The sequence below is a fragment of the Echinops telfairi genome, unplaced genomic scaffold (genome assembly GCF_000313985.2).
Source record: "Echinops telfairi isolate 266 unplaced genomic scaffold, ASM31398v2 ScPeMD7_2291;HRSCAF=2852, whole genome shotgun sequence".
Taxonomy (NCBI): domain Eukaryota; kingdom Metazoa; phylum Chordata; class Mammalia; order Afrosoricida; family Tenrecidae; genus Echinops; species Echinops telfairi.
The window spans coordinates 17,996,903-18,015,166 of record NW_022106189.1 but is presented as its reverse complement, the minus strand read 5'-3'; the positions used below and the strand labels follow the sequence as shown (position 1 = coordinate 18,015,166).

General features: G+C 54.1%; 1 protein-coding gene across 1 annotated transcript; it reads right to left on the bottom strand.

The window, feature by feature from the left end:
• Nucleotides 1-13,001: 13,001 nt before the first annotated feature.
• Nucleotides 13,002-16,282, bottom strand: IRX5 (iroquois homeobox 5). Its single transcript, XM_004704666.3, has 3 exons — nt 16,034-16,282; nt 14,574-14,979; nt 13,002-14,389 (listed from the first exon to the last, which is right to left on the bottom strand). Exons 1-3 carry the CDS (start codon nt 16,280-16,282, stop codon nt 13,581-13,583), a joined length of 1,464 nt encoding a protein of 487 aa, XP_004704723.1. The 3' UTR covers nt 13,002-13,580.
• Nucleotides 16,283-18,264: the final 1,982 nt, after the last annotated feature.

Genomic DNA, 18,264 nt, shown 5'->3' with positions numbered 1-18,264 from the left:
TTGGTGTCTCAGACAGGAAGGGGAAGAAGCAGGGCTTGGAGGAGCGAGAAATGAGAAGAGAGGTCACTTTGGGAGAGGATTTGGTGTGGTGCCTGCTCCTGAGCTTCTTCTGTTCCTCTGGTGGACTTGACTGTTTCCCTGCAGAGTCCCATAGCATTTCAAGCAGGTGCCATATGCGACTCACCATAGAATGAAGCCAAAAAGACACAGAAAAGCAGCTCATGCCGAAGGCAGCAAAAAGCACCCTTCTGGCTCTGTCCAGGCTCTGAAAGTGGAAGTCACACACGCATATCTCAGCTGGGCCCTGACCTCGGCAGTGCTGCCCCTAGTGCCTTACTTACTTAGACTCTTCATCACCAAGATGGGAATGAGAACACTGTCTGTCCCACACGGTTTCTGGAGGGTCCCCTGAGCTCACGTATGAAACCTTTAGTCCAATCGCTGGCATGTCCTGAGAGCACAATATGATAACTATTAGTATTAAAACTAAAATAATTCTTTCGCTACCATCTTGGTGATGTCATGGTTTAGGACTGAGCCAAAAACTTGGTGGTTGGAGTCACTGAGGCAGTCTAAAACAGAAAAGACCCTGGGCCATTTGTTCCCATCAAGAGGGGGAACCGATTGCAATGATGGACACATGACCACACCCACCCCACACCCAGGGGGAGGAACAACAGAAACAGGGGGAGAAGGGAGAGAGCAGTCGGTGTAGGATATGAAAATAATAATGATTTATAAATTACCAAGGGTTTGGAAGGGAGGGTGGGGGAAGGAGAGGGGAAAATGAGCTAATACCAAGGAGTCAAGTAGAAAGAAAATGTTTTGAAAATGATGATGGCAACAAATGTACAAACGTGCTTGACACAATGTATATATGTGTGTATGTATGGTGATAAGAGCTGTATAAGCCCCCAATAAAATGATTTTTAAAGATATGAAAATAATAATAATTTATCAAGGGGGGTGGAGAGGGAGCTAATACCAAGGGCTCAAAGAAAGTAAATGTGTAGAAAGTAATGATGGCAACATATGTACAAATATGTTTGATACAATTGATATATGGATTGTTATAAGAGCTGTAAAAGCCCCCAATAAAATAATCTTTTAATTAAAACTTTTTTAAATTTATTTTTTATTTTTTTATTTTTATTTTTTAAAATTTTTTTAAAACTCTGTGTGTAAAGCACCAGCAAAAAGCTTAACTCTGAGTATAAGTCAACTCAGTGCCAGCGGGTGTCTACAATTTATTTAGCCTAGAGAATAAAAGCAAGGCAATTAATTAAAACTTTTAAAAGATTATAGCCTCAGATAAACTTTAACACCTTATCACTTGATCTCCCTTTTGACCCATTGTAAATTTATCCTAGTTTTTAATACTTTCACCTTTCTTTTCCATTGAGGTTTTTAATCTGTCTTCCTTTCTTATGGGTGTTAGTTTGGGTTTTTGCTTTACTGTTTTCCTGTATCTGAAATCCAGGCGAGATAAATCTATAGAGACAGTCCCTGGATTGATGGCTCTTTGCAGGCGTGGCAGGGGAGGCTGGGGGTCCGTGGGCAGCCCACAAGGATGAGCCCAAGAAAGGAAAAATGTTCTAAACTTGCTTATGGTCATGAGTGTACAGCTCTTCTTAATATGATTGAACTATTGAGTTTCATGATTTGTGATTTCTATGCCAGTCAGGTGGTTTAAAAAAATAAGAAAAGAAAGAACAAAACACAAGCAGAAAAAAGAAAGAAAGAAAGATTCTAGCCTAGGGACCATCCCCCTCTGTCATAGGAGGTCCTGTGTGTCCCAATCAACCTGGAGGCATCTAAGAGCAACAAGTCATATGTTTGCTCTTAAGCTATGCCGTTGGTTGGTTGGTTGGTTGGTTGGTTGGTTTTGCAAAGGAATGGGTACTAGAATTCTCACACATCATTCTGTTTACTCTGGGGTACACATGTGGGCCTCCTGACTTAGCCATGTCTGAAAATGAAACCAATTTTATTCAGGAAGTTCTGAGTCAACGTGAGGAGAGCTAATTATGAGCAGGTAGAAAGACAGATGGAAAGACAGCAATCCGTGAACACTGAACATTTTTCTCTGCTTGAAGTATTGAAGGCTCTTTAAAACCGAGGGGGGAAAAAACCTGCTCTCCCTCCACAAGCACCTGCTTGTGAGCCGTGTCACCTCGGGGAGTTTTCATGATTCAGCAGTTTCTGAAATGAGTGATTGATATAATTAAAGTTATTGGTAAAGAAAGACGCCGTTACCAAGGGACGCATGAGTCAGCAGCAACTGGAAGTAAGGAAATAATGTTCCAAGGAGGGATTCTTAAAGCACACTTTAAAAACACTAATGAAATAAAACCTCCAGACATCTAAGTCTCGCTAGTCAGCAAAAAGACGTGAAGTCGTTAAGAATTGGGGGAAACGCTGCAGTTGTAGAAATTCTAGGGTGAAGTCATCGTCAGTCGTAGGAAACTGTGCTTAGGGAGTAGGGAGCGCTGGTGGCGCTCAGGTTAAGTGCGCAGGCGCTAACCAGTTGGCGGTTCAAACTCATCCAGCAACTATGTCTGCGGGAGAAAGGCCTGCCAATCTGCTCCCTTCAAGATCTAAGCCTCATCACCTACTTCTCAGAGACAACGTGCCACATCCTATATGGGCGAGTAGTGGGTGGGACCTTGTGTGCTTGTGCACAGCCATCGAAAGCCTCACCTGGAGCCAAGAGGAGGGAAGCAAACGCAAAGGCAGACTGCAACGTTGGGCTCAGGGACCACACAAACCAGATTCTAGAACTACCATGCCCACTGCTCTGCCAAGGACCACACTAGAAGGCCCGGCACGGAGTGGGGAGAAACATGTGGACCAAAGCACACAGTCCTAAAGAAAACTCAGGCTTGCTGGTCAGAAAAAGATAGGTGGGACCCCGGAGTCACCCTTCGGGTCTGAAGCTAACCCCACCCCAGTGAGAAAAGCAGTGATCCTAAGAATCAACCCTCTGAGATGGAAGCGCAGCATCCAGGGCGTCGGCCAGGGAAGGAGGGAGAGAAGTGGAAACTACAAAGAGAAAGCCCACATTGAGGCGGTGGCAGCGGAGAAGGTGTGGATTGTGGGATGCTGTGACGCTGACGATTTGCTCTGCGAACCTTCCCCGCAACTCACAATAGAAAATTTAAAAGGAAAAAGGATTATAGCCTAAAAATTTCAATGGGGCAGTGCTACTCTGTCACAGGGGGTCACACCATGCACAATAGCAGCATTTACTGAGTGCAAATAATAGTAAAGGCTTACGTTGATAGGAAGTCAACCACAGGCTTTGCTCCAAAATCTCATTTCACCACCACCCCAATCCTCTGGGCAGATCCTGTTATGATCTGCGTCTGACAGAGGAGGGCACTCACGCTCAGAGAGGCGAAGTCACTTGTCCAGGGTGGCACAGCTAGCACATGACACAGGCGGGCCTGCGTTCTGGGCACCCCAACTCCATCAATGACCCTGGGCCCCAGGGTTCCTTGGGCCATTTATTCTGACTCCCTAGGAGTCAAGACTTTCACCCACAACTCTGAGCCCTGAACAGTTTCAAACTAGTTCAGAGCTATAGTCTTAAATGCGGTTGCTGTCAAGTAGATTCCGACTCGTGGCAGCCCCACCCCCACCCCCGCCCGTGGGTCAGAGTGAAACTGTGCTCACTCGAGGTTTTCCATGGCTGATTATTTTGAAAACAGAGTCCCGGGCCTTTCTTCTGAGGCTCCACAGGGTATATTCAAACCTCTAGCCTGGTCTTTCTTAGCTGACCATTTGCATCACTCAGTGAGAGGGGGGAGAGGGGTGGAGAGAAGGGCTAAGTGAGGAAGGAAAAGATGGAGGGAAGTGGGCGGGAGAAAGAAAAGGAGGAAGGAGTGAAGGGAGGAAAGAATCTAGAGAAGAGAGGGAGAATAAATGAATCAAGCTAAGGGTTTTCTTGCCAGACTTTTCCTGTTAGTGAAGAGGTGGTACTTATCCCCAATGAGCCCTCTCCTCAGCGGGGGGCCATCATTTGCTCTTTTTGGTCATCCTGGGAAGTGAGTCCCCAGTGATCGATGACTGTCTTGACACAGATGAGGATGGTGAAAAAGAGCCCCCTGGTACCACAGGGTTTGGCTTGATATACAAATAGAGGAGAAAGAAACCAAGGCAACCAACTTTGTGGAGTTCATCTAAAAATCCTACCTCAGAAACAAGTGTGTGGGGAGTGGGATGGCAGCCCAGGCTGGAGGGCTCTGGAACAGGGAGGGTAGTCAAATCTAGGGTGAGCAGAGGCCTCCCTAGGCTTGAAAGATGGGGAGCTACTGTTCCTTAGGGCCGGTGACCCCCATGGGGACAAAGCACTGACAGCTTTTAGTTTGGTTTTGGTTTTTTACCTAACCCACAAAAAGTCAAGGAAAGGACTGAGGAAAGACGAGAGTCTAGATGAGACATCATGCACAATTATTTTTTTTCCCCCAGAGCAAATGCATACAAGGCCCATGATTTGAGAGTCTTGTCCCCTAATCAAACCTCTGTTTAATACGGAGTTGGCCTTGGAAATGATGGGTCAGGAGACATTCGCTGGGCCTTGTATGGTTTGAAATGGCGTGGGTGGACAATCCAACGGAAGACATGAACGGATCTTCTGAGGAAGCAATTATTCAGGGAAGACAAGGGTCCCTGGCAGAGGAAGCAGCCCCAGCTTCTGCTTGCCCAGGGAGAGATCTTTCCCGCACGTGTACAATACACGCCGAGTCCTGAAGAGAGCTTTCTTCTGTGGCATGAAGAGGGTAAGGTGTTTCCCAGCCCTGTCTAAAAATATCTCCCTTGACAGCCTGTCACAGTGTCCGAGGCTCCACCATTATAAAACCATTCCTCTCTGTTCCAGCGTTTTGTTTCCAAGAGTTCTCTGATGCGAGAGAGCTCTCCCTGACAAGCCTGCTTTGAGGAGGCGCGGAAGAGCCGGGCCGTGGAGGCAGCAGACCTGGGCTCGGGCTCTGTCTAGCCTGCTCATAGATGCACTGGGCGAATGTGGGCAAGATGCGTTCATATCTTGAAGTGCAGTCTCTACACTGTGGGAAAAAGAAAGAGAGAGCCCAGGAGGACCTGTCCCCTTCAGAATCTGCCCTGGGTAGCCTCAGCAGCCCTGGACACTGTCATTTGGTCCCTGGAAGCCCAGCATGTGCCTGAGAACCAGCTCCTCAGGGCCAAAGGGGTCAGGTCTTCTCTGCCCGCCCCTGCAGAGCAAGCAGCACCTGCTCCTCTCTTAATGGCTGAAATCTCAGCAAATGGCAGGCACCTCTGTTCATCTGGGCACTCCGGCCCAAATCCTGGGAGGTAGCCCAAAGCCTCCCGCTTTTCTCTCATCCACATCCGCTTTTCTCTCATTGACCTCACCTTCAAAACATCCGCCAAACCTGATCCCATCTCCGTGCCTCTCGGATCCTACTCTAGTCCCACGCTCTCCCACAGCCTCTCCCCTGGCCCTGCTTCCACTCTTGCCCCCCCAGGCTCTGTCCCTTTCACCAGGGGATGTCTTAGATCCTGTCATCCCCTCCCATCATAAAATCCAAAGGTCTCACCAGGATCTGCTTCCCGAAATACCCACTGTCAACTCCTAACAATCCTTTGTGGATTTCTGAGGCTGTCAATCGCTACAGGAGCAGATAGCCTCATCTTCTCCCTCAGAGCAGCTGGTGGCTTTGAACCACCAACTTTGTGGGGAGCAGTCAACATTTCAGCCACAGCACCACGGGGGCACCTACCAGGAACCTGGCCCTGGCTTCACGTCCTCTCCATCACCCAGTAAAAGGTCTCCATACAGATGCTTACACCTGGCCTTCCATTTGTTATTGCTTCCACTCCAACTCTCTTCTCCCCCAAAAGTCTGCATGGCCCATTCCTGAACTTCTGCCTGGAGGCCTTCTCTGATGCCCTTTCTTAAAACAAACAAACAAACAATGATCCCTTCCATGTCCATGCTATTGGTATTCTTAGTTGAGTCTTTTCTGGCTCATGGACAGCCCAGGTGTGCAGAGCACGGAGGGAGGGCCTTTTGTTCTGCAGGCTGGGCAAAGAGGATACTCGTTGGACTTTCAAGGCCAGGGCTTTACGGAAGCAGATCACCAGGCTTAACTTCACAGGCACCTCTGAGAGGCTTTGAACTGTCACCTTTCCTGTGAACAGCCTGGCGCTCAGCCTCCTGCACTATCCAGGGACTCGCTGCGCTGTCTAGTCTTGCCCGCTTCACTTTTCTCCTGTCATTCGCTGCCTGGCTGTTGTGGTGAGTTATTGTCACACTCATTTCTTTCCAGTCTGTCTGTCCCTCTAAAATGCCAGCTCTGTAAGGACAGGGACTTCATTTCGTTCCTTAACGCGCCATCCATACCTAGATGCCCCTGATATAGGCGCTCCACATTGGTTGGAGGAAGGGGAAGAGGGTCTGAGTGGAGTGTCACTAACTTGGAGGTAAATACCAAGGTGTTTCCTGTGACTATCTCAGTGGGTGGGACTGTTCAGGAGTTGGGGGAGGTAGAATAGATTATTAGGAGGCCTGCAAGGGACACCGTGAGAGGGTCTGGAATAGGCAGAGAAGGCAATGCATTCCCGAGAATATAATTCAGGTTGCATTGAGTTACAAGGTAACAAATGGGCAGTGGGTTCTTGATTGAGGCCAGGGGAAGTAACCTCAAGGCCATCGTGGACAGATTCCAAAAGTCAGGAGCCTGAAGACAAAGATCCCTGTCCATCCAGGCGTACCTCTGGAGGCTCCATTCAGGCTGCAAAGACCAGAACAAGGAGAGCGATGAGATGCAAGCAAAGATTCTTGCACGGATGCAAGGGGGAGCTTGCAAAGGAATCCCGATCCTTCTGTCAGGGTCCCCCTGCCTCCAACCAGAATGCCAAAGCCTCTGCCCCCATCCCCTGGTCTGGGTTAGCATCTATCACGTGTGAACTGAGTCTGAGAGTGTGGCTCTAATAATTATATTGAAGGATAACCATGTGCCCTTCACTCTCATCCCCACTTCTGTGAACCGAATCAAAAAGAGCCAGACTCACTGCCCTCAAGTCGATGTATCATAGCAACCCCACAGGACAGGTTAGAACTGCCCCTTGCATGTCAGGGGCTATGACTCTTATCGAAGTAGAAAGCTTGGCCTTCCCCCCCCCCTCCCCCAGGAGCAGCTGGTGGTTTCAAACTGCGGACCTTGAGGATAACAGCCCAATGCATAACCACTGCCCCACCGGCCATATCTTCTGAGGCTAATCGCTCTGCCCACAGTCGCATCACTCAGGCAGCACCCACCCCTCATGCTCGAAGGACCCTAGCTCTAGGCTGCCCAGGCATCCTGGCCACGCACTAGGTCCCCTGCGGCTCTGCAGCCCCTGGAGTCCAGGCCTGACCAGCTGGCCCTCAGCGGACAGAACTGACCACAGCGCCTCAAATCCGGAGTAGACAGCAGGAAACAGCCCAGGTGCTGGCCAAGAGAAACGGACCCTGGTAGGCGCTGGGCCGCCTCCGCCATGTTGAGCGCCGCCGTCAGGACGTCGCTTCCATCGGAAGCTCTTGTTTGATGAGCAGCGGCCAATAAATTCATTAATCATCATTTTATGCCTCATCAAACCCCCTCCAAGCCCCCTCCATGGGAGTTACACAAATTAGCCCCTGAAAAGACAGTAATTTCAGTTTAGCGAAGTAAGTGCTTTCTGATGGGCTCCTTGCACAGGGCTCTCCTGACAAGCCAATCCATCAGCGCGCTGGGGATGGGGCGCGACCAGGGCGCTCACTTTGGCCCCTGGGGCTGCCCAGGAGGGAGGGTCTTCACCTGGGGCGCACCCCCTACGCGGCTTTTCCCATCCTCCGAAGGCTGTCTCCGCTAGCCTCTGCCTTCACAGCCAACCTTTTCCCTAGAACCGCCGAACGGAAGGGAAACTTTCTTGCAAACGCCGCCGAAGAACCAAAATGAGGAGTACACTTGTGCGGCGAGGGTCAGAGGACTCTGAGACCCCGAGATTCTGAGCTCCGGCCTTCGGAAAACCGTGTCTTCTTAACATGTGTGGATGTCGGGGTTCCAAGCCTCCTTCTTCCCACCGAAGGGTGGGTGCATTATCGGAAGGGGTGGTGGTGCCCATAGCCAGTCCACTCCGATAGGAATCCCTCCCCCGAAGAGTGCTCTCTGGAATCGAATTAGAAGTCCATCCACACAAAGGGCGGCGGGCGGCCCTGGTAGGCAGAGGGGCGCGTCCGGGACTTTATCTCGGGTCTCGAAACGGATGCCCGGGGAGGAAGGGCCAGCTTGGGGAGCCTGGGTTCCTATGGCACTAGCTCGCCGGGGACCTAAGCCATGGGGCGTTGCGCGGGAAAGAAGAGGGGGACCAGCCTGGGGCGGGGGACTGGGAACCTGGCTAGGGGTTGGGGTTCTTTGCTCCATGGGGCTCCGTCGCCTGGCCGGCTCACTTTCTCAGCCTGGAGCCCCAAGGCCCCGCAGGGACCCTAGTTGGCGGACTGGCCGGGGCGAAGGAGCCGGACAGGGCGCCGCGGCCCCGCGGAGCCGGCGGGCCAGCGCGCTCGGGCTTGGGAGACGAGAACTCCAGCGCCCGCCGAGCGCCGCGTCCGTCGCTCCTTCATTAGCTTCCGCTCCACGCGGCGCTGCCTGCCTCGGAAAAGAAGTTAGCAAACGGGGAGCCGTTTATCTCTTTTATCTTGGGGCCTGATCCAATTAAATAAGTGCACATTTACATTTGCATCCATCAGGCGGGAGCGCTGAGAGGCCGGGGTTTGCTCGGAGCAAATAAAAGCAGATTTCTCTGAGAAAGTGGCGTCTGGGCACGCCGGGCTCATCCGGGCGCCGGAAACCAGCGCGGCCGGCCGGGAGGTGGCCTGGGGTCCCAGTCCGGGGCCTGCACGATGCCAGAGGCCGCCAGCGGGCCGGAGGGACGGGAGAGGGAGGCGTTGTCAGAGTCGTAGTTAGGTCCCTGGGACACTCTCCTCTTAGGCCCCGACCTCGGTCACCTCGTACGGTGACCCAAATTATATTTAGCGCGAAAACGAAAAGGAGACCGTCTTTGGCCTGACCACAAAGGGAGACCCTTGTCTAGGGAATAGACAGGGTCTCGCAGCTTTGGCCATGTTTGGCGTGGGCAACAAGGTCCCAGATGAGCCCGAGGTCCCGCCAGTTCTAGGCCGAAAGGCAAGGAATGTGGAGGGCCAGGGCGGGCGTGCCTCGCTTTCCACCAACACCCCAGGAAGTCAAGCTTTTGGGCCAGGGGCGGGGCCCCGCCCTTTAGCCCTTAGGGCTAAACTTGGGTAAGGGGACGCTCTGGTGAGTTTGGCCTACTTTGCGATGAAATTGACTTCGTTTAAAGGCACTTTCGAAATAAGAGTAATGCAAGGAAGGGTAGGGCCTCTTCCACGGGCCCAAAGCCCTTCTGCCTGAAGTGGTGTCTGAAAGCAGCCCCGGAGATGCCAAACTGTTAATTAAACACAATGGCGGCACAGGGTCCAGAGCCCCAGTGGGGGCACGTCCGCAGAAACAGCAATGAAGGATTGGGGGATCGAGAGCAGGGGCGCCTGGCCGAGGCCCCCACCCGAGAGCTTGTTTAGCCTCCTGCATATTTCTCAAATGTCTGCGGCCCTTGGCGAAGACTTTGTGGGAGTCACCGCAGAAATCCATAGGGTTAAACCCTTTCTGCCCGGGAATCCTAATCCCCCAAATCCCCAATGCTAAGGAAGCCCTGGATCTGACACTCGGTCCGATCCTGAAGCTGCGCAGGCGGGGCTGGACTCTGGCTCCCAGTTCCCATGCATCTTTCATGGGGCCGCAGTTAGGGTGTTGGAGCCGCCTAAATGCCACCGGCTTCAGGTGCAGAACTAGGGTCCTGCCTAGTGGGGCGGGGCGTTAGCTGGGGCCCGGGAGCACAGCTGGGTCTGGCCTACCTCCCCGGCTCTGCAAATCGACCAGTAGGCGGCGCCCTTCCTAGACTGCGTGCCAGTCAGGCTCTTTCCTGGGAGTATTCCGCATTCCATTCCTTTCACTCCGGGCTTTTTGCAAAATGCTCCAGGTGCCCCCGCCAGAGTTGGCAACTAATTGTGGGGGACAGGTGTGCGCTAAAGCACGTCTCGTGCCGAAACTGCACGCACGCTCCCTCCCTCTGCGTCCTGTCAGGTCCTAAGAGCGGTGCACGCCTTGGAAACGAGTGGCCCTGAGGAGTTTGCAAACCAGGCCTCACGGGGGCCCTGCACCCAAGCCAGGGAAGAAGAGATTTGGGGCTCTGACACCTTGAGCCAAGCCGGGGATCCTGGGACCCAAGAAGAAAGAAGCCATCTTCTCCTGCCTCCCCATACTCCCGAATATGCACCCACCCCCCTTGAGGGCGGGGGGGTGGGGGTGGGGGGTGGGGTGAGTGCGTTGACTGGGCCTGTACCCTTTTCGTCCCTAAAAGTCCCTGAAACATTTTCGGCTCTGTACAGCTTTAGGAAAGGGGACCATCCCGTGTCAGATTTGGGGCGCTGTCTCTCGAGAGTGCTGGCAGAGACCTCATGAGGGGATCCAGCACCTCCTATTCCGAAAGGGCCAAGGGAGGCACTCCCTTGGGGTCAGAATGGGCCCAGCCAGGCACAGGTGGCAAACGCGCACGAAGCATCACTGGGCGCCACTCTCACTCTCTATTCCCAACCTGCAAACAAACCCGGTCCCGCACAAGTTTTCCTCCCGCGCCTCGGACACTGCCACAGGCGGGCACGCGGAGGCTGGAGGAAGGCGGGCTGGAGAGCTTAGAGTCGTATGGCTCATTCTGGGATCAAACGCTGGAGACAGGTCCTAAATACTGCGACCTCATTCTGTCCAGCAGGTCGCTTCCAAAGTGGGAAGACGGAGAACACCAGAAGAGCCGCTGAAGATCCAGCCCCAACTCAGCAAACGATCGATCCCCAGGCTCAGGATGCAGGGCACAAATAGAAGCGCAGACCCAGCCGGGGCCCAGGGCCCGAGCGGGGCCGCCAGTCATCAGCCATCCAGAAGTCTCAGTGCCTCCCGCGCCCGGGCTTGGCTAACCCCCTCCCCTGGCAGCCCCGGGCAGCACATCACAGCCCCTACGGCAATGGGCTGTCAGCCCCCGACCCATCAGGCTGTTTGATTCCCAAGGCCCACGCCGCGCCATTTGCATATTCCCAAGAAGTCCAGGAGGCCTGTAATTTTCTTTTTTAAATTGTTGGGCAGGGGTTACAGCCAGTGATTCCAAAACCCCGCGGAGCTGAAGTCGCCCTTAAACTCTCTTTTAGAGAAAGAGACAAGCTTATTCTTCTGATTTGTTTAGAAGACGCAGTGACTCCCCGGGGCTGCAGATTCAACCGGGAGGAAAAGTTGATTGTGAACTAAGCTGCCAGTGTGGGGGAGGGGGCAGGGAAGCGGGGCGCAGGGCGAGTCATCTCTGGAATTCAATTGTTTAAAAAAATCATTTATAATTAAAGGGACAAAATAAAATACGATCGTCTCATGCATATTTAATCATTCACACGTCCAGCAAAGAAACCATTTGCGCCCGGCGTGAATTTTTTCACTTATTTGAAACTCCGAAGTTGATTGTGGTTTCTTACAACCTCTGGACAAGGAAGCTTTCAAAAATGTTTAAATTTGAATAAGACACACGTGCAAAGTAAAAATTCCCGGTGAAAATTTGGGAAGTGTTTTCAAAAACTAGGCAGTCTTAAAGGAATCTTGAGTCGAAATGTAAGATTATGCCATTTTTATTTAGCCTCATTAGTTTAATGCATAAACTCGCTACACTCGGGCTTGGGTGGAATCCCAAACCAAAGAGCCATCGAGTCATTTCTGACTCATTAATTCCCCTTGCTGGCGTATGTTTTCGCAGCGGCTCCACCCCACCAGGGTCACCGAAAATTTCCCACGCGTTGGCTGCTGGAAATCACAGACTGAAAAACGGAGACCCGGGCACCGAGAAGCCAAGCAGGAGCCTCGAGTGCTGGCGGCTCAGAACAGTGTTTCTCTTTCCCCTCTGGGCTTGGGAAGCGACTGGCTGCTTCATTTTGAGGAGCAAGTCAGACCTCAACATTTCTCTTGCAGCCAGCCACTCAGTCGGACTGTTGAGTAAGCCCAGGAAACGTGCTACGGGGAAGACAGGTCTGGTGGAGTGACATCGGCCTTGTTACCTAGGCTCCGAACTTTTGAAGGTCCCTCATCTAAAAAGGCCCACAGTGGAAGGTGGGCGCCTCTGGTCCTTTCCAGGCTGCCCACGCTCCTCCCACCACCCCCCACCCGGTTCTTCGGCCTACCTTCTCACGGAGCTGTGAAGTGTAGGCTGGAAATTTGAGACAAGTGTGACACCTACCTGTGAAAGGGGGGAACCGTCCCCCTTGCCTGCCTGCCTCCCGGGCCCCTGAGCAGCCATGGGCCTTGGCCGCCGGGATCTGCGGGGCTGCCCACCACCCGCACCGTTGGGACCGCACCCTCACTAATTTAATCAAATCTAACGAAGATCAATGCCCAATTTTGAAGGGGTAGAGCAGGCGGTGGCTTGGAAAAGCCTCCCCGCCTCAGCATCACCCCACGCTAATGCTAGCCCCACCTCCGAAATAGTAATAAGGGCTAAATCCAGCATAAAATCGAACTCATTAACAAAGTTCACCAGCTGATTGCTTTGCATAAAACACGACACTGATTGGAAGTAATTAGGTTAAGCGTTGGTGCTCTGGTGGTGCATGTCCCTAGCTGGCTTTGCCATCTTTTCTCCCTTCGGGGCACACACACGGCGCCCCCACCTCCTTCCTTCAGGTCCAATCTCCCCCAAGTGCCAGCATCCTTGATCCAAATCAGCAGTGGGGCAGGGTCCTTGTCCCCAGGGCTCACTGCCTAATTCCAGTTTCCTGCTGGGCTCCAAACTCCATGAACCCTTCCTTGCATTCCCCACTTGGGAAAAAGTTGCAGTTAGCACCTTTTGTCCAAGGCGGTGGACACTTGATTGAGGCTTCTAAAAAGTAATGATGGCTCTGATTATGTTAAAATCTCTTTTAATTAAATATTTTGCATCTTACAAAGGTGGCTGCAGTTTCTTTGACTTTCTTAAAATCTAAGAGTATAACCTGCTTCCTTTCTGTAATAATACTTTAGAGCTCAAACCCAGAAAAATCAATAGATGTAAAAAATTAAATTAAACTTGTATTTTTAAACTATGAAACAGCTTGGGGGAAAGCACAAATGTATATATTTATATTACAAAAAAAAATTAAATGCCTGTACAGGGATCTTGATTTCATAATTTACTTCAAAGATATTGAATTATCGATTTAAATACAAAAATGCTACATTAAATATACAGAATAAGATTTAATACAAATCCTTTTTGTTTTAATTTTTTTTTCCTTTTCGGGTGGCTAAGACATTTGTGTGTGGAGATGTTTACATTTTTATGTCATCCATCTCCATTAACTATAAACTTTTGAATAGGAAGGGTGGTATGTGTTCGTTGGTTTTGATTTGTTTTTCTCTTTTGGGTGATGGAAAAATAACTGCCAGGGTTATGCTGTTGTTTTTTAAATAAATTAGAAAAGTCCGGGACCGACGCAGCCCGCGTTAAATGTCCGACATACCTTTCTTCAATTCATAGGGAGAGTCTTTGCACAGGTCTAGCTGGGACTGGCTCCGCAACATTTTCGGGTCTTTGGCCAAAGCATCTGCTCGGTTCAACACCGTCTGATTTAATCCATTGAAATGCGAGCCTGGGCCGGTGGGGCCTGGCCCGGGCCCTGGGTGGCCATGAAGGTGTCCAAAGGAGCCGTAGTTCGTGTAGCCCGGATAGAAGGGCGCCGTGTAGTAGAGCGGCCTGGACAGCACCGTCCCGCCAGGAAAGGGGCACTGCCCAGACGGCGAGCGGGACGGTGCTGGGGCCGGCGACGCTCTACTGCCTACCAGGGCTTGCCCTGCTACAGGCCCGGGACACGGAGGGCACGGAGAGCCCTCGCTCCCTCCGACCCCGTCCTTGACCTTGTCCGAGGATGTGGCGATCTCTGCCAGAGACCACAGTTTGGGCTTGGTGAGCACCGCTTGCGGCGGCGGCGGCGGTGGTGGCGGCAGCGGTGGCGAGTGGATGACAGAGGGCCCGCCTTGGCCGGGGGGCAATTCTCCAGTGGTCGAGTGCGGCGGGGCAGTGGCAGGCAAGCCCGAGGGGTAGTGAGCGACCGGGTCCTCAGCTAGCCGCGCCGCCGCTGGCCTGGCTGGGGAGGATCCGCCAGCTCTGGGGAGCCCGGGCAGCGTGTCGAGATGGCCCTCTGAAGAGGGCTCCTTAAAATCAGAGTCGCTGAGGCTGCCCTCGGTCTCCTTGCAGGCGGGGGTGGGCGGTCCTTGCAGCCGTTCGCAGCCAGAAGCTACCTTCTCCGCTCCTCCTGCGGACAAAACCCAGGCTGTCAGAGGCGTGGAGGCCATGAGGCTGGACTAAGTCCGGGGCCGGCAGAGGGAGAGCCCACCACGCTCCCAACCCCAAACCCCATGCGCCCCCCTCCCACCCCACGCGCTTGTCGCTTCCTTCTTCCTCCCCCTGCACACTCCTGCTCGCTCGCCTGGACAAACCTGCTTCGGAGCCCTCCGTGTCGCCCTTGTCCTCGGGCTTCTGGGGCTCATCCTCGTCATTCTTCTCCAAGTCAATGTTCTCTTCCTCTTCCTCATCCTCGCTACGGTTCCGTGGTGTCCATGTCATCTTGTTCTCCTTCTTGAGGCGCCGGCGCGCGTTGGCGAACCAGGTGGACACCTGGGTGAGGGTCATCTTGGTGATGATGGCCAGCATGATCTTCTCGCCCTTGGTCGGGTAGGGGTTCTTGCGGTGCTCGTTCAGCCAGGCCTTGAGGGTGGCCGTGGCGTCCCTCGTGGCGTTCTTCCGGTATGCTGGGTCCCCATAAGGGTAAGAGCCCAGGGGCGCTGCGTATGGATGGTACCCCAAGGAGCCCGCCATGCCTGGTGTGTGGTCATAAGGAGAGCCCTGTGGGGGACAGGTAGAGCAAAGGTGAGAATTGGTAGAGATCACAACAGTTACATGAGTGACCTAAGCACACTTCCCCAGCTCAATATGCAGGGTGGCCCTCTTGGCTGGCAGACTCAGACCCAAGGATAAGCCTCCTCCCCCAAGGCAGCAGGGACCCCAAATTCTGAGTCCAGTCCTTTGAGGGCCCCCAGCGGTCCTGGTCTAGGTATCATTCTGTAGGTTTCTGTTTGCCAGGGCACATTTGTCCCCTACTCAACTGGTCACTTGGGCCCGGCCCTCCACCAAGAGAAAGGCCTGCGAGTGGCGAGTAGCGGCCAACTCCGCGCCTGAAGCTGCGCGACAAAAAAAAAGGGAAGAGAACAAGAGCCCAGGCAGCCACCCCACCTTCTCACAGGCTCCCAGAAAAGAAACGCAGAGGAAAAGCTGAGTCTTATCCCAGCCCCCGCCTCTCTTCAAAAATGCTACCCCTACTCAGTGCACCGCGAGGCTCCAGAACGCAACGCGCACCCAGACGAAAAATCCCGGATGCACCGCAACTCTGCCCACTTTTCAAGTAATTTAATACCTTCAAATCGGATTGAAAAAAATAGGATTACGGATTCGCAACATTTTTGAGGACTAATTAAAGGCGAGGGGGACACGTTCACAGAGATTTCGCACGTCTCCGTTCAGATTTCAGGTCTATTTCTTTTAAACTACTTTCCCCAAATGACGAAACCCACCCCCCAAAAATAATACTCAAAGGATGGTCCAAGCCTATGTTTGTTCCCAATGCTGCTCGTTAATTGCAGCGACCGCTCGCAGAAAAACCCTTCCAGCCTGCTCTACCGCGCAAGGAAGACGCGACTCCTGTTTTCCGAGCAACTCCGGAGCTCAAGGCCCGGTCAGAGCGAGTGAGACAATCGCCCAAGTTTTCGGGCACCAAGAAGCCCGGCGGGTGCCATTGGCAGTGATGTGGAGGCCGGTTCCCCCATCCCCACCCTCCCACCCCAGCCCCTGCCCACCCCGCTGGGCCCGGGTGTCTTCTCCCGCAGCGGATCCAGTCACTCACCACGTACGAAGAGAACGCGGCCGCCGCCGCCGCCGCGGGGTCGGCCCCGTACTGGAGGTGCGAGTTGTAGCCCGGCGAGGGCGCCGTAAAGGCAGTGGAGCCAGCATAGGGCGAGAACGCGGAGCCCGACGACGAACGGCCTAGCTCATCGGTGCGGGGTCCCGAGATGACGCTGGTGCTGTACGCCGGGCAGGAGTAGAGCGCTAGCGAGGCGGACGGCTGGTACAAGTAGCCCTGAGGGTAGGACATGGCCACACACGGGCATGGGGCGCGCCGCGCGGCGGCCGCCAACGAGCCAGGCGGCGCCCAGCGAGGCCGGGCGAGAGAGCACCTGGCCTCCGGCTTCCCCGGGCTGCCGCTCCTGGGGCCCCGGCTCCCGGCCCGCGGCACCCTCTCACTGCCTTCCCTCGAGCCTCCGGCTGCCACCTCCGCGCCCGCTCCTCTGCGCGCTTCACTGGCCCAGGCTGCCCCCGGCCCCCCCCTTTCCCCTCCCTTGCTGCTTTCTCTTTTTCCCCTCGCTCTTTGCACCGGGGGGCTCTGCCTTTGGCTTTGCAAAGGTCCTGCCAAGATGCTAAGTTGGAAATTGAGGATTCTGACGCCTAGTGCGCGCTCGAAGCTCCTCCTTCCCGGGGTGTTGTCGAGGGGAGGACTGGCAGGAGCCTCTGGGCCGCCGCAGCCAACCCGGCCGCCAGGCGCGTCTCACCCTCTCCCTCTTCCTCCGCGGCTCCCTCTCCGGCTCCCGGTCGCTCCCTTGCCCCTCCCTCGAGCCCGCCTCTCCTCGGCGGCCCCCCTCCCTGTCTCCTCCCTCTCCCCTTCTCTCCCTCTCTCTCCCCACTCTTTCGCTCGCTACCCCCACCCCTGTCCCTCTCCCTCTGCGCTCCCCCGCCACCCCCCTCCCCTCCGCCGCCGGTCCGAGCTTAGACTCTGGAGCGCTGGCTCCAGAATGGCAGTCAAATCCCAGGCGAGCCGATCGCTTCCAACTTTCCTCCCCGCTAACTCCGGTCCAAGTGGCCAGCGGGCATACCACGGCCCCAAGTCCGCAATCGGCCGCTTAGAAGCACAAAGGGAATGAGGCCACGAACTGCGCGCCGGCGCTCCCCTTGCCCCAGTAAACCTCGGGGCTCACGGATTTCTGGTTCGCCCGGAGGTTGGACTACGAGACGGGTCACCGCCCCCTCCCACTCTAGGCTTTTCTACTTGACCCTGAGGGCTCCCGAGCAAGTCCGATGCTGGGAATTACGGACTCTGGGAGAGTCAGATGGAAGCGGAAACCAGAGCGCAGAGTCCTAGAGGGTTGCCCCTCTCTACAGGCGGCAGCGGCAGCGCCGGCGGCGGCAGCAGCAGGTGGGCTAGCGACACATCTGTAGCCAGACCTTCCTTCTACAGACCTCTGGCCGGACGTCGAGGGAGGAGGCCCTCTAGATTTGGACAGGGGTGGATTATCTGTAGAAGCCAAGTCTTGGGTAAAAGCTGTTCGATCAAGGAGCAGCTACAACCTGGAAGGTCTCTGGACATATCTTCCCGTCCCTCGCCTTGCGGCCTGTCAGCGTTTCCTAGAGTGGCTCCCCTGCTAGGCAGTGAGGAGGGGTGCGGGTCCCCTTTCCCTTTTGTTCAACCAAGTCTCCTTCCTCTTCGCAAACACTCCGCTTGTTACAGTCCAACCCAACCACTGTTCAGGAGACGCTGGAGAGGCAAACACACAGAAGTCCTTGCCCACGACGGCCACACAGTTAAAATGCAAAACAAAACTGTGCCCATCTGTCCATTCCCCCACCTCCCCAAACCACAGATGCATGAAAACTCTAGGACAGACAGGGGCGCTGGTAAACCAGAACGTAGACTGGCACAGTGTTGGGCACGCTGTAGCAACTCACTTTGTGGCCTTTTATGATGGAACCACATGCAAGCCGAATCACGACCACACTGAAAATCCCTCGCTATGAAATGCACTTTATTTCTTGAGCTCCAGCCCGGGTACATAGTGAGCCACCTAGCTACATGGATACTCGCACTGGCTTGATGGCGCGCCTTACGCACGCGCGTTGACTCCTCCCCCGCCCACCCCTCCTGTCCAGATCCTCTACACTCCACCCTCCCAAGCCGACTGATCCACCTAAACTACAATCTCCAAGACCCTTTTGCTCCGCACCACACAGGCCTTTACATTCTTTTTGCCTGATTGGACGCTGGCTTCTGTTGGCCCCGCCCCCGCAGTGACGGCAGCCCGCTTT

Bases quoted from the DNA above. Each gene is read 5' to 3' on its own strand.
- IRX5 (XM_004704666.3), bottom strand. From the start codon at position 16,282: ATGTCCTACCCTCAGGGCTACTTGTACCAGCCGTCCGCCTCGCTAGCG. The intron at 14,980-16,033 runs GTGAGTGACTGG...TGTCCCCCACAG, and splicing joins CCGCGTTCTCTTCGTACGTG to GGCTCTCCTTATGACCACAC. The intron at 14,390-14,573 runs GTTTGTCCAGGC...TTTTGTCCGCAG, and splicing joins CACGGAGGGCTCCGAAGCAG to GAGGAGCGGAGAAGGTAGCT.